Source organism: Sceloporus undulatus, chromosome 4 (assembly GCF_019175285.1).
Source record: "Sceloporus undulatus isolate JIND9_A2432 ecotype Alabama chromosome 4, SceUnd_v1.1, whole genome shotgun sequence".
NCBI classification, from domain to species: domain Eukaryota; kingdom Metazoa; phylum Chordata; class Lepidosauria; order Squamata; family Phrynosomatidae; genus Sceloporus; species Sceloporus undulatus.
This window is the reverse complement of record NC_056525.1, coordinates 132,126,877-132,140,754: the sequence shown is the minus strand read 5'-3', so window position 1 is coordinate 132,140,754 and position 13,878 is coordinate 132,126,877. Positions and strand designations below refer to the sequence as shown.

At 41.6% G+C, this 13,878-nt stretch overlaps 1 protein-coding gene across 2 annotated transcripts in view; it reads left to right on the top strand.

Moving 5' to 3' along the window:
• Nucleotides 1-1,609: 1,609 nt before the first annotated feature.
• CRIP2 (cysteine rich protein 2) overlaps nucleotides 1,610-13,878 on the top strand; it is a 34,146-nt gene continuing 21,877 nt past the window's right edge. The window contains exon 1 of one of the 2 annotated variants that reach the window (XM_042462657.1): nucleotides 1,610-1,643. In XM_042462657.1, coding sequence (XP_042318591.1) covers nucleotides 1,625-1,643 — 19 coding nt within the window. In that variant the 5' untranslated portion in view covers nucleotides 1,610-1,624. Of the gene's footprint in view, nucleotides 1,644-3,408; nucleotides 3,446-13,878 lie in introns of those variants that run through there. The other variant, XM_042462656.1, reaches the window with a different exon arrangement.

Sequence of the window (13,878 nt, the reverse complement as noted above, 5' to 3'; positions counted from 1 at the left end):
ATTTTAGGATGGGAGGGGGTCCAGACTAAGTGCCACCATTATAATGAGGCTTGGGAGCAGTGGCGCAGCAGCACACACCATTCATTTTTCTAATGGAAGGGGGGGGGGCCCGGACCCCAAGAACCCCCCCCTTGGCTACGTCCCTGTGCCTTTCTAACTCTTACTCTCCTTTAAACAAAGTTTCTCAGATCCCTTTAAAACAACAGAAACGCTTAAGACTGTGCTGTGGCTGTTGGAAAGGAATCATTGGCAGTGAAAGCTCAAAACAATTGTGATGTGTGAAATCTTGTGTTTTTGTTTGTTTTTAAATTGCCATCATTGCATGTTCATCCAGCACAGTTATCTTGGGTGGTCAAAGGCCTTTTATACTCTGCCCCTTTTATACTCAGGAGCAGCTTGCATACCACTCAGTAGTCCACTGTGAATAATTTGCCTGACCCTTTGCATATAAATTAGCTCGGATCATTTTGGATGTTGTTGTTGATACATGTCCACTGGATGTAATCTTGCCCCTTGCTTATCCAGTGTTATTAGATACATTTCAGTTTGTGCAGCCCAAGGATGTGGACTAGACCCTTGGAGATGTGAGGGCCACTACATGTGTACTAGACCCACGCCCTTTCATCCTGGCTTATAAAAGTGGCCAGAGGGGGAGTGGCTGAGTGTGTAAAGGGAATACACATCAAGCCAGAATTCCATCTCATCTAAAAGAAGATGTGGTGCCTCTGCTAAACAAAACAAATCCTCCCTAAACCTGACTACACTGGATAATTACTGGTCAGTCTCAAATATCCCCTGGAGCATGTAGTGGCCTCCAACTCCAGGGGTTTCTGGGTGAGATAGATTATCTATATCCATTTCAATCCAGGTTTGGCTGTGAGACAGACACACCTTTGGTCACCTTGCTGGATGACCTATGCAGTGAACTGGACAGGATGAGTGCGTCCCTGTTGGTTCTGCTAGATCTTTCAGTGGCTTTCAACACCATCAGCCATGGTGTCCTGCCCAGTTCTATCCAGGGCAAATGGGCGAGTGGGAATGGGGCCTCAGATGATGGTGTTGGGGGATTCCTGTTTCACCCCCATGGCTATTGGCCTGTGAAGTCCCTTGGTGTTTGGTTCTGTCCCCCGTGCTATTTAACATTTGCATAAAATAACTGGAACAGGTTATCCAGAATTTTGGAGTTGGTTGTCATCAGTATGATGATATTAACATAACAGTTGGGGGCAGTGCTGTCAGTAATGTAACAGATGAAGGCAAATTGAAGTTTAATCCAGACAGGACATTTTGGAAACTCCATTAGGCCCAAAATGCAGCCAGGTTGCTAACTGGGGGAGATTATAGGGAATATATAACCACCCTTTTGAAACAGTTCCACTGGTTGCTGATCTGGGCACAATTCAAAGTGCTGTTTTTGACTTTTAAAGCCCTACATGCTTGGGTGCAGACTAACTGAAAGATTAACTCCGCAAATGACCCTAGTCGAACTTTAAGATCTGCAGTGAAGGGCTTTCATTTGGACTCACCACCATCACAGGCACGGTTGGCGAGGACACAAGAGAGCTTTCTCAATAGCCACTCCAAAATTGTAGAACTCCTTACCCAGTTGGTTCCCTCCTTGGTGATGTTCTGCCAGTCAGTAGGTAAAGACCTTTTAATTTAAGGAAGCATTTGAGTTCTCCAGTGTTACAGCACATAGAGTTTTTAATGGGGAGGGAGTTGTGTTTTGATTTTAGTATGCTTTAAATGTATTTTTAAAACTGCTTTTAACCTGTGTTTAACATGTTGTTTTTAAATAGAACTTGGTTTAATTGTGTTGTAACTTTTGTATAAGAGAGGTTTTTAAAAAGTTGTATTTTTAAGAGGTTGTACACTATCTTGAATTCCATGATGGGAGAAAGGTGGGATATAAATTTAATTAATTAAAATTACATGTTATGTGTAGTGAGAAGGTTACACTGGATTGGGGGAAGTGCCACTAGGGGAAATAGGAAACTATCTTATATTGGCTCACTCCAATGGTCCACTGGACCAACTGTTGTGGATTCTGACTGGCTGTGGTTTTCCACAGCTTTAAACTGAAGATTCTCCAGTACTGTATGGCAATGCCAGAGACTTACTGGGACTTTCTGCATGTCAGACACAAGGCCATATCCAGGGGTTGGTGTGGAGACTTGTTATCCCAGCCTAAGTTACTCCAAAGATGCTTCAAGTGAAAAAGAACCGAGGCATGATTCCCAGTTGTAGTCAGTCGTAGATTATGGGTAAGGTGAAGAGAGAAGTAAATTTGATTAAGCAAATGCACCAAGAAAGAAAGGTTTAAAGACTCTACAACCACCATTCTTAAATTTAAAAAAAACTGGGAAATCAGTCCAGAGTTTGTGTCATGTTTGCCTTTATGAGATTTCTGTGGGGCTTCCTATATTTGCAATCCAGTTTGGGACAGCTGGTTAGAAACCTACAGCTGTTCCCTGCAGAGTCAGCAGAGGGAGATTCTCTAGCAGATGGCCTGGCTTCTCTCTACTCTTACCTCTATTCAGGCGCGAGGAAAATAATGGTGTGGAGGGGGGAATGTTGATGCTCTGTCAAGTAGGCAGCTTCGTTCCCAGCTGCGCCCTAATTGCCCAGTGCCCTGGAAAGAAGAGCCACGTGCAGCCTGTGTTTCTAGTCAGACTGAGCAGAATTGAGAATCTCTTCTATTCATACTGAAACACTGGCGTTAAATCAATAATTAGCTTGCTATCATAATTTTAGTGGAAACTATAAAATTTGTTGCATTAATCTTTACTCAGATCTCTAACACCACTGGCCTGTAACATTTAGAAGAGCAGATTTTTAAAATCATTAAGAAAATATTTAATGAAATTGGGGTAACTGATTAGCTTATTGGATTAGTTATTCCAAGGTCTAGGCTGAGAGGAGATGTGTAGTTCAAGAACTATATAAAGCTGCCCCTGATCTGGTTCGCCTTTATGGCTACATCATTTGGGAGGCTCCCGCTTCCTCCCAGGATTGTGCTTCCCCAATGCCCCACCCCTGTCAGCTTTCAAAAATGCAGTTACAGCTGTCTCTTGATGGCAGCAGAAATATCCAGACCCAGCTGTTTTTATTCCCCTGTCCCTTAATTGTATAGGGATGACAGGCAGGACATACAGTGGAACAGAAACAGGAGTTGTGGTTCAGAGGCAACAAGACTTCTGGGACAGAAGGTAGCATTCCCAACAAAGCCTTGATTCATTCACTTTCCTCCTAGTTTCCTTTGAGGCTGCAAGGCACAGCCTTGACGCAGCTGGGAGGAGCAGGGAAATTCAGGAAGGGGAAAGCTATATTTTAGAGAAAGGAGCTGGCAGAGCCAACTCCGAGTATTCCTCACCTAATAAAACCTAATGAAATTAATGGGATCTCTCTCTCACACACACACATATGCAAGGCTGCAGTGCTCCAGGTAAGGCAGATAGGTTTGGGTAAGGAACTACTGGGGTCTTTCATCCCCTTCTTAGCATCTTCTCTTGGGCACTCACCCTGTGATCTGCAACAGAAAGCAATTATTGCATCTCAGTACCCCAAAGAGTCCTGTGCCATTTTAAAGACTAGCAAATGTATTACATTGTGAGCTTTTATAAACCTAATCATGATAAATAAATTTGTTAGTCCTTCTTGCACTACAGCATGCTTTGCTGTTCTCACTATGCCTTAGTTTATCACCTGAAGAATGGGTATAATTGTTACCATCTTTGTAAATCATGAATCCTTTTTGCCTTTCCATAAACTATGGTGATTCATAGTTTTTTGAAGCCTAAAGTGATTAATACCCAGGGACTGGATAAGGTTTGGCCTAATCCAGCATGTGAAGTAACCACTGCCTATTAATACCCCTAAAGTTGTTGATAGAGTAACTGGCACTGCAATTTGTCAGTCGTCTGGGTCTCCCCCCTGCCCTCGTCTCCCCAAGTTGCCTACTGTGTCCTTCAGCCATCAGGGCAGAAAACTGCAGAAAAAAGAATTGAACTTAAATCATTGTCCTCACTCAACTTTTGTACTCTGTACAGTAGGAAACATTTCCTTGCTTGGTGACTAGCTCAATTTCCTCTCTAGAGAGAACACTGTGCTTCTGTCCTGCCTTTTGGCAGGGTATCAATGGGGCCTAGGAATGGGACATTGCATCATTGCTGCTTCCTGCACTGGCGAATTGCTGGATGCTAAAATTTGCTTTCTGGCTTGGATTTTGTTCCCTATATTTAGGGCGTTGTCCTTTATTCCAGCTCTCTGGGTTTCTTTCTTTCTTTCTGAGAGGACACTATCACTTTTGGCCTAAATGTTCTCCATTGATTTATATATATTTTTGTCCCAGTGGGCTGCTATTATCTCAGTACCTTCTGAGAACCTAACATAAATATACATGAGGTCTATGAGAATTGATGCAGTAAAAATGGGTGTATATACTGCAGAGAAAATAAGGAATCTTGAGGAGTCTTCTGTTAATATGGCCACACCTCTGAAGTTATAATAAAGTGAATAAACTTGTCAGTACCTTAAGTCTGTATTGTGGAAAAACCAAATAGAAGCATTTTTGGATTCTCAATTTCACTCAGATATCTAGTGAAACCTGAGAGGTTAGGTGAAGAATCTGGCATATTGCAACAGTGGGAAGTAAGGGGGGGGGAGTGTTACTGATTTCTCTTTACAGAGCAGCATGTTCTATGATGCTTCCATACATGGACCTTTCTCTCGCTTCTGGTTGGACTTTTTCAGTGGCAGCATCAGGGTGTTCCCTTCTCCCTTGAAGCAGAATCTCTAGGATTCTCATTCACATCATTATTGTGTATAAATGACCTTTGTTCAGTTACTCTGTGTTCATTTCTTATACTGTCACAACTTGGTCTTTATCGTGGGTCCAGATCCAATTGTCGGGGTGATGCAGACTGCTTGTCAATCATTTCCACTAGTATTGCGGTCCCCTTCAGGGACCTTGGGGGTACAGGCTGACACGGCCAGATCAATGTCAGAGGCTGATGGCTACTTCATTCCCAGGTTGTATGGATTAGCATATTAGCAAGAGCCAGTGTTGCGTAGAGGTTTGAGTGTTGGACTGCAAATCTGAAAACCAGGGTTCAAATCCCCACTAAGTGGCCTTGGGCAAGTCACATGCTCTCAACCTCAGGGAAAAGGAATGGCAAACCTCTTCTGAACAAATCTTGCCAAGAAGACCCCATGATAGGCTCACCTTCAGGTTGCCATAAATCTGAAAAGAGCTGAAGGCACACAACAACAACAACAGCCTATTATCATGGGTTCCATGTTTAGTTCCCTAGGGTGCTTCTTGGAGTGGTTAGGATGAAGAGTGTCCCTTGGCCAGCAGGCAAACCATTTGGTCCCTGGGATCCCTGTCCCACAATGGACCACAACTGTAGATAATAAAGATGTAGTCCACCAGGTTGTGTCTGACCATTTCCCCTGTACAGTACCTGCAAACATCCCTCTCTTACTTGAATGCTAAGTATATGCCATATATTTCAAAGGACTAGTGATGAACCCCTTCTCCCTTTAGCTAGTGAGGCAAGACAAAATAATGAAGATAGTTTATGATCTTGTAACTCTTGGATAGAGAGCCAGCCTGGTGGTGTGGTTTGAACACTGGGCTACAACTCTGGAGTTCAGGATTAAAATCTCTGCTCAGGCATGGAAACCCACTGGATTACCCTGACAAGTTACACACTATGGCCCCATACAGACAGGCCAAAATAAAGCTGCTTCGGGTCACTTTGGAGGCATGCCGTTTCAATGATGCATGTGTCCTAAGAGTCCGAAAGCCATTCCAAAGCCACAAACCAGTCCTAAGAACTAGAGCGCAGCTTTGGCGCAGCTTCTGGACTCTTAGTATGCATGCATCGTTGAAACAGCATACCTCCAAAGTGACCCGAAGCAGCTTTATTTTGGCCTGTCCGTATGGGGCCTATGAGCCTCAGAAAACCTCATGCTAGGTTCACCTTAGGGTTGCCATAGGTTAGAAATGACTTGAAGGCACATACCGTATATACTCAACTATAAGTCGACCTGTGTATAAGTCGAGGACAGGTTTTGGGACCAAAATTATGGATTTTGCTATGACCCATGGATAAGTCGAGGATAAAATTTAGGGGAATATAGCAAAGGATCTAAAAGATGAAGCAAAGCAAAACAATGTCAAAGAACTTACAAAAGTCCAGCAGACATAATTCTTTGTGCTTAGTCTTAAGACTGGATGGATGAGAGAGTAAAGGAGGTCGGGAGCTTCACATATTATACTCTTGCTTTTCATCAGGAGATGGTTCCTTCTTTTAAATAAGAGTTAAGATACAATACTTACATTGACCCATGGATAAGTCGACTAAGGTTTTGGGGGTCAATTTTTTAACCTAAATTTCTAGACTTATACATGAGTATATACAGGATGATGAGAAGGATTTGTAACCATACTAGCAAAGTATATACACTAACTGAAACATTGTGGAGAGAGCAAATATAGTTCTCCTGTAAATGTGTAATTTGGACATTTGAGAAATCCTGGGTCCTGACCTATTCTAGTTGGCAATCTGAAAGGAAGAAGTTGGCAGCATGAGCTTTGATAGACTTAGGTCTACTTACTCAGATGCATTTGGAAATAGACCTAAGTCTAGGAAAGCTCATGCTACCAACTTCTTCCTTTCAGTCTCAAAGGTGTGACAAGATGTCTCTACATACTGATTCTACAGACTAACATGGCTATATCTTTTAATTCTACCAGTTTGCAATGTATATGCCAAATGAGGTGGGTTAGTAAGGAGCAGCCATTACTGCCATGTATAATTGCTTCCATCTTGTTTGGACTTGATTGCCATCTCCTTGCTTTCATTCGTATGCTGGTTTGTTTGCAAAACAAAAATAGAGGTAGGTGTGATATTGATATCTGACTGACCGCTAGATAGTTTCATCCTGCAGCTTCATATAAATAGCAGAGTTGATAACTGATCCTTGCATTTCCAGAGTTGCACAGACACTTCCATTATTGGCCTGTATGGGAATCATGACCCATTCTTGAGATAAACTTCCTGGGTGATCCCATTGGAAGTTCACAATAATCTTTGGGCCTGCTGTTTTAAAAGCTGCTGAGTATTGTAGAGTCATTATTTGCAGTTCATGTAACTAGTTTAATGGAAAATTATTTTTAAATATTTGCCATGGAGAAGGGTGACCAGATGTCATAACTGCAAAGGAAGACAAGGCACCACAAAAAATAGGACATTCAAGAAATGTGTAGGGCATTACAAAATAAAAGCTAAAAACACTAATGTAAATGTAAAATCATGCTTGATGTGGAGACGTTTTGAAGTTCTTCCTGGACAGAAGGTTCATATGTAGGACATGTCCTGGGAAAGGATGATGTCAGATGAGCCTGCCATGGAGATTATAACAAATGTATTTTGTCTCTTCTAACTGCCAGTAGTGTAATCATTTTACCAACGGCATTGCAGTCCTTATATCTAATAGAGAAATGCAGCCACACCAAAGATTATTCAATAGAAATTTAATTTGTCTGTAGTTAAATACATTAAACTAAGGTTGGGGAGGAGAAGAGTAAGTCTGTCAAAACTGGATTAATGCAGGGGAAGAATAAATAGTATGAAAGGAATAAGCAGTGTGTATGCTTAGGTAACGTTTCTTGCTATAGTAGAAATTATACTTCAGTTAAAATTGTAATGTGTTATGGAAGCCACTTTGGGTCCCAGCCTGGGAGAAAGGTGGTATATAAATAAAATAAATAGATTAAAAAAATGGATTGGATGGAACTGTTCAGTTAATCATAATTAATATTTAAATGTTCTTTTTTTAAAGAAAACTGCTTGCAAGAATTACTTAAGATATAAGTAAGTATAATTGTTTATTAAGGGACAGTATAATAAGGCTGTTGGTGTGTAATTTTGATAATGAGAGATTTTGTTACACTTATATTAATAAAATTTACTTAAAAATTAAAATTCGGTACTACAGAGTTACACTACTGAGGATAAAGATGAACCCCTAGAATATATGTGCAAGAAAAAAGAAGCAGATCATCAAAACAGTAGGCTCTTCCTAAAAATTCAATGACTGTAGGAGAAAGTACAGTCATCCCTCCACATTTGTAGGCTTCACCTCTGCGGATTTGATAATTTGCAGATTTTTTTGCCAATGAAGGAGCTTGGATAACATCCATCTTGAGCTGTGTTCAGTTAAGTCAGGCAGTTTGGCTTTGCTCGCTCACTTGGGTGAGCAGTGGCAAGGGGGTGAGATGGAGGAGTGGAAGATCATTGACCCACAAGTGGTGGGACATGGAGGCTATTTATGAGAGACAGAGAGAGGCTTCAGGTGTGGGCAACTGCCTTGACAGGAAGTGGAGGCAGCGGAACTTGGAGCTCCATTTGGAAATCCTGTGTCACCTCCTCATATCCCCAAAAGGAAGAGAATAGAACTGGGGAAGGGGTATATTCTAGAGGTGTGAACAGGGAGGCAGAATCAATGCTCCCAATAAGAAAGACCGGTGGGTTTGGCGGGCTTTTGAAATGGGAGTGGGGTGACAAGTGTGAAGGGAGCATTTGTGATGGTTTATTGAGTAAAAGCAGAGTGTGTGGAGAAAGTGGGAAGACATTTTTGCTTTCTTTCCGCCCTCCGGCATCTGCACATTTATAATGCCAGAACTCAGGGTCACAGCCCTGTTTAAATATTTGAAGGGATGTCATATTGAGGAGGGAGCATGCTTGTTTTCTGCTGCTCCAGAGAATGGGCCCTGGAGCAATGGATGTCAGCTACAGGAAAAAAGATTCCATCTCAACATTAGGAGGAACTTCCTGGCAGTAAGAGCTATTCGATAGTGGGACACTTTTTCTCGGAGAGTAGTGGAGTCTCCTTCTTTGGAGGTCTTTAAACAGAGGCTGGATGGCTATCTGTCAGGGATTCTTTGGTTGAGAATTCCTGCATGGCAAGGGGTTGGATGGCCCTTGTGGTCTCTTCCAGTTCTATGATTCTATGAATCACTCTGCCAATTTGATTGCCCACTCTCCCATCCCATATGTTTTCCCCCTGCCCACCTGAGTGAGCAGGCATATAAACAAGTGAGGGAACACATGTGGCCCAACAGTGAAGCCAAACTGCCAGTTTGATTTTCCACTTCCCCATCCATCCCCTTGTCCCTGCCTGCCCAGGTGAGTGAGCCAGTAAGCAAGAGAGGGAACATTCATGCAGCGGAGCACAGTTAAACTGCCTGACCTAAAAATGGCATAGAGCAGGAATGCAGGTGACATCCAATAATTCATGAATTGTACAGGTACTTTTTTTTCCTGGGTTAAATACGATTTTGGGGGGTATCTAGAGATATTTGCAGCTTTTCCATATTCACAGGGGTCCTGCACCCCTAACCCCACAAATGTAGAGGGACAATTGTGATTGAGCATGGTCAGCCCTCTAGAGCCATGGAGTCTACATCCATGGATTCAGGTATCAATGTCTTGAAAATATTTTTTAAAAATTGAAAAAAAACAATGTTTGATTTTGCCATTTTATATAAAGGACATAATTTCACTACACTATTGTATTTAATGGAACTTGAGCACCCTCAGGTTTTGATATCAACAACGGGTCCTGGAACCAAACCCAGTGGATACCAAGGGCCCATTTCATCTTAAAGCAATGTTTACAACAATACTTGCAGTTGTACTGATTTCAGTGGATGAATCAGTTTTCATTGTCAAGATGTAGGACCTTTGGTTTCAGATGAAGGAAATTTGTGACAACAGTTAGCTGGAACTGAAAGTGATGCGATTAGCACTGAAGCATCTGATGCAGGGCATAGATGTACGTATTGGTCTGGTCAAACAACATCTCTGCCAAAGCCTACATAAATCAGCAAGGAGGGATGTGGGCTCATTCTCTCATGAAAGGGATGAGACTCCTTTTTTTAAGATTAATTTTTTGGGACAAACAATCTAATGTGCAATCAAAGATAAAGAAACAGAAAGAAAAGAAAGGAAGAAAAATACATACAACTAATACACTGGAAAGCTCTTACATCCCCCTTCCCCAATCTTGGCTGTGATAAAAATAAAAATAAAAAAGAGGAATAAAATATTATTCTATCATTACAGGCTAAACTAACTAATCGTACTAAAATTACTAATAACCATAACCAGAGATTATTACATTGTCAGAGCTCTTACTGCTAAAAAAATTCATAAACTGTTTCCAATCATAGTATCCTAGAATTGGAAGAGCTTACAAAGGGCCATCTGGTACAACTTCCTGCCATGTAGGAATACACAATCAAAGCACTCCTGACAGAAGGCCATCCAGCCCCTGTTTAAAAACCTCCAAAGAAGACAACTCCACCGCTCTCCAAGGCAGAGTATTCCACTGTCAACAGTTCTTACTTTCAGGAAGTTCTTAATAATTTTAGATGGAATTTCTTTAATAGAGATATCAGTCTTTCAGAAAGTCTTCAATTGGTTTATACTTTAAAATCCATGTTAATTTGGCTATTTGGGCTAACTTAGCAACCTTAACAATATGTTTTTCTGTTGCCCATGTGTCAGTCAGTTTCCAAGTTTGAGAAAATAATATTCTTTCTGCTGTTGCCATATATCAAAGAAGTGATCAAGAACGAAATAGGATTCCCGGTACAAGAGATGAGACTGCTGTGTCAGATCTGTAAACTAGGCCAATTATCTCTAGGGCCAACTCAGTACCAAAATAGATTGGATGAACAGGAAAAACATAGATCAGTGATGTCCAAACTCTGGCCCTCCAGGTGTTTTGGACTTCATCTCCCAGAAGCCCCAGCCACTTTGGCCAGTAGTCTGGGATTCTGGGAGCTGAAGCCAAAAACACCTGGAGGTCCAGAGTTGGGACATCACTGACATAGATCAAGGAGAATGGTGTCTGAACACCTTCATGTTTCACAGGATAGTTTAGCCCTTTGGCATCACAAGGATGTGCTTGTTTGTGTCAAGGGGGAATTTCAGATTGCCCAGATTTGTTTCCAGGTGTTGAATGACAGTGTCTTCGAATATCTGTTCACTCTTTAGTGAATGGCTCTATGAAAGATCAGGATGAGTAGAGTAAAAGTGATTCTCAGAACACTCCATTGACCTTACAGAGCCTGATTTTCCAACCTGGCAAGTCTGAAGATAAAGGACTTTTAGTATTTCCCACCATAGCTGTTAAGACCAAAAGGGTTTCTTTATCCAGATTCAAGTTGGTTACAATTATAGATTTGGAGTCTGGGTGGGGCGAATTGAAAGAAATCCAAGAGTTATTCTGACAAAGTTACTAAGACAATTTTGGCGGCCATACAGTACCATTTGCATGAGATCAGGAGATATGTGTTTTATTGGCTGGAGCAACTGTAAAAGGGTATGTCCTCAAAAAATTTCCATTAGTTTGATTTTGGCATTCTTACCATTTGGTCTGAAGAGAGGGTTGAGCACTAATACCTTATAACAGTAGGGTCAGATTTATTGTCTATTTTGAAAGGGAAGAATGATAATCCTATCTCTAGATACCCTTAGATTAAGAATTTTTCGAAAGGAATGGTTTTAATAAGACCATCTCCAGTTTATGGGTTCCCTATGGGACTTGTATATTGTTTTGCAGCCATTATTCAAATTGTCAGTTGAACTGCTGTGGTCTGTACATCTTAAATTTCTGACTTGGAAAGTTCTATTTTTGGCTGCTGTTACCTTGGCTCGGGAGAGTGTCTGAGTTAAGAGGACTTTTGGTCCTCAAGAGCTCTGTATTTTTCACAAGGATTCAGTGGTATTTAGACTTGATCCAACTTTTATTCCCAAGGTGAATTCAGCCTTTCATAATTCTCAGGAGGTTCTTGTCATCTTTCTATCCCAATCCTAGAGTGCAGAAAAAAAGGGGACTTGTATGTTGGATCTACGTAGAGCAATGAAATTTTATTTGGAGTCCTTCTGTTAATCTGATTTATTATTATTATTAACCTTTATTGATGAAGCACTGTAAATTTACGCAGTGCTGTACATGCAATCTTTTTAGTTAGACGGTTCCCTGCCCTCGGGCTTACAATCTAAAAAGACATGACACAGAAGGAGAAGGGAGTGGTGGAGGGAAAGGATAAGAGGTCCAGCAGTTCTTCTCTACCTCCAAGGCCTGGACCAAGGCAGATGGACTGGAGGGAGGCCTTGGCTTCATAATGGAAGGTTAATAAAGATTATTTATTTCCTTTCAATTGTCAACACTGAGAGACTTGTTCCTGCATCAGTTTTGTCAGGGGGGTTAGATAGTACATTGAGATATGTTACATGTTTGGATCTGCTCTTGCTCTTAAGGGGATTAAGGCTAGTTCTACCAAAAGTGCGGCTACTTCAGCTGCCTTTAGTTTGGCATCCCCACATCATCTCAACACCCTGTCAGTATCAACTATCAACTTTCTGAAATCAAAATCCTGTCTGTACCAACTTCAAACCTTGTCTGTATCTGCCTTTTTATTACATTCTGTTCCCCCGCAGCCCCCTTCACGTTCTTTCTGAACTAGGATTGGCTGCCTAGCACATCCTTTACAATGGTGTCCTCTTCTTTTGTATGTCATTAAAAGATTAATGTTGGTAGATACAGCCTTTGGTGGGCATGTTTTTCGGGATGCGGTGTCTCAGTGATGGGATGCAGGCGATATCCCACCTTGGTGTTGATTGCTTTGGTAGGTCTCAGGCAAGGATGCTCTTCCCATGCTATATGAAAATGGAACATGGTATTTACTGTGAAGGTTTCTTTTCTGCCATATTAGGGGGCATATGAGAGCCAGCATGGCATAGTGGTTTGAATGTTGGACTATGACTCTGGAGACCAGAATTCGATTCCCAGCTGGAAACCTACTGGGTGACCTTGGGCATTCCCCATGCTCTCAGCCTCAGGAGAAGGCAATGGCAAACCCCCGCTAAACAAATCTTGACAAGAAACCTTACGACAGCGTCACATTAGGGTCTCCATAAGTTAGAAATGACTTGAAGGCACACAACAACAACAGTAACAGGGAGGATATCCTGCCCAACCAGTATTATGTTTGTTGCTGGATGTTAATTTGCCCTGCAGATGACATTTTTAGTTTTTTAAAATATTCCATAATATATGGAACTAGGTATTACTTCATTGGGGGAGGGTCTGGCTCTTCCACTTAGGGTAGAGAAAAGACCAAGAGTCTTATCACATGAGAAAACAAAGCAGAAACAGAGCCAGAGCCAGAGAGTAGTTATATATTTAACACTATTTCATCATAAAAACTAATTATATCCAATACAAACAAGCAATATCTTCTTGGATTTCCCTTTGGAGAAAGAGTAACAGAGCAGCTTTTGTTGCAGCTACATTGCTGGGCAACCCCCCCCCACACACACACACACAATACCTTTCAAGACAAACTGCCACAAGCAGTCATACAGATGCAATTTTTCCTCCTATCTCTCATGCCAGCTATTGGATTTCAACCTCAGTTATGTCAGTGTAATAATAATAAGGGAGTGCTAAACATGATCATACTACACCAACATACGTGTATATATGAATTGTATGTGTAATGTTGGGTGTGTGTACGTGAAAAGGGTTCTGCCCACAAGGGGATTTGGCCTGAGCATATCATGTCCAGAGAGATAGGAGATTATCAGACAGGGGAAAATTGGGGAAGAAAAAGGCATACTCCTGGGATAATTGTGCAATCACGCTGAACATTTTCAGATGACATCACACTTATCCAGGACTTATTGTGGAAAGAACCAGGAATGCTCCAGCAACAAACCATTTCTGGTACTTCCCTGTGAATGGTTTGTTGCTGGAGCATTCCTGGATCTTCATGGGAGAAATCCTGGATAAGTA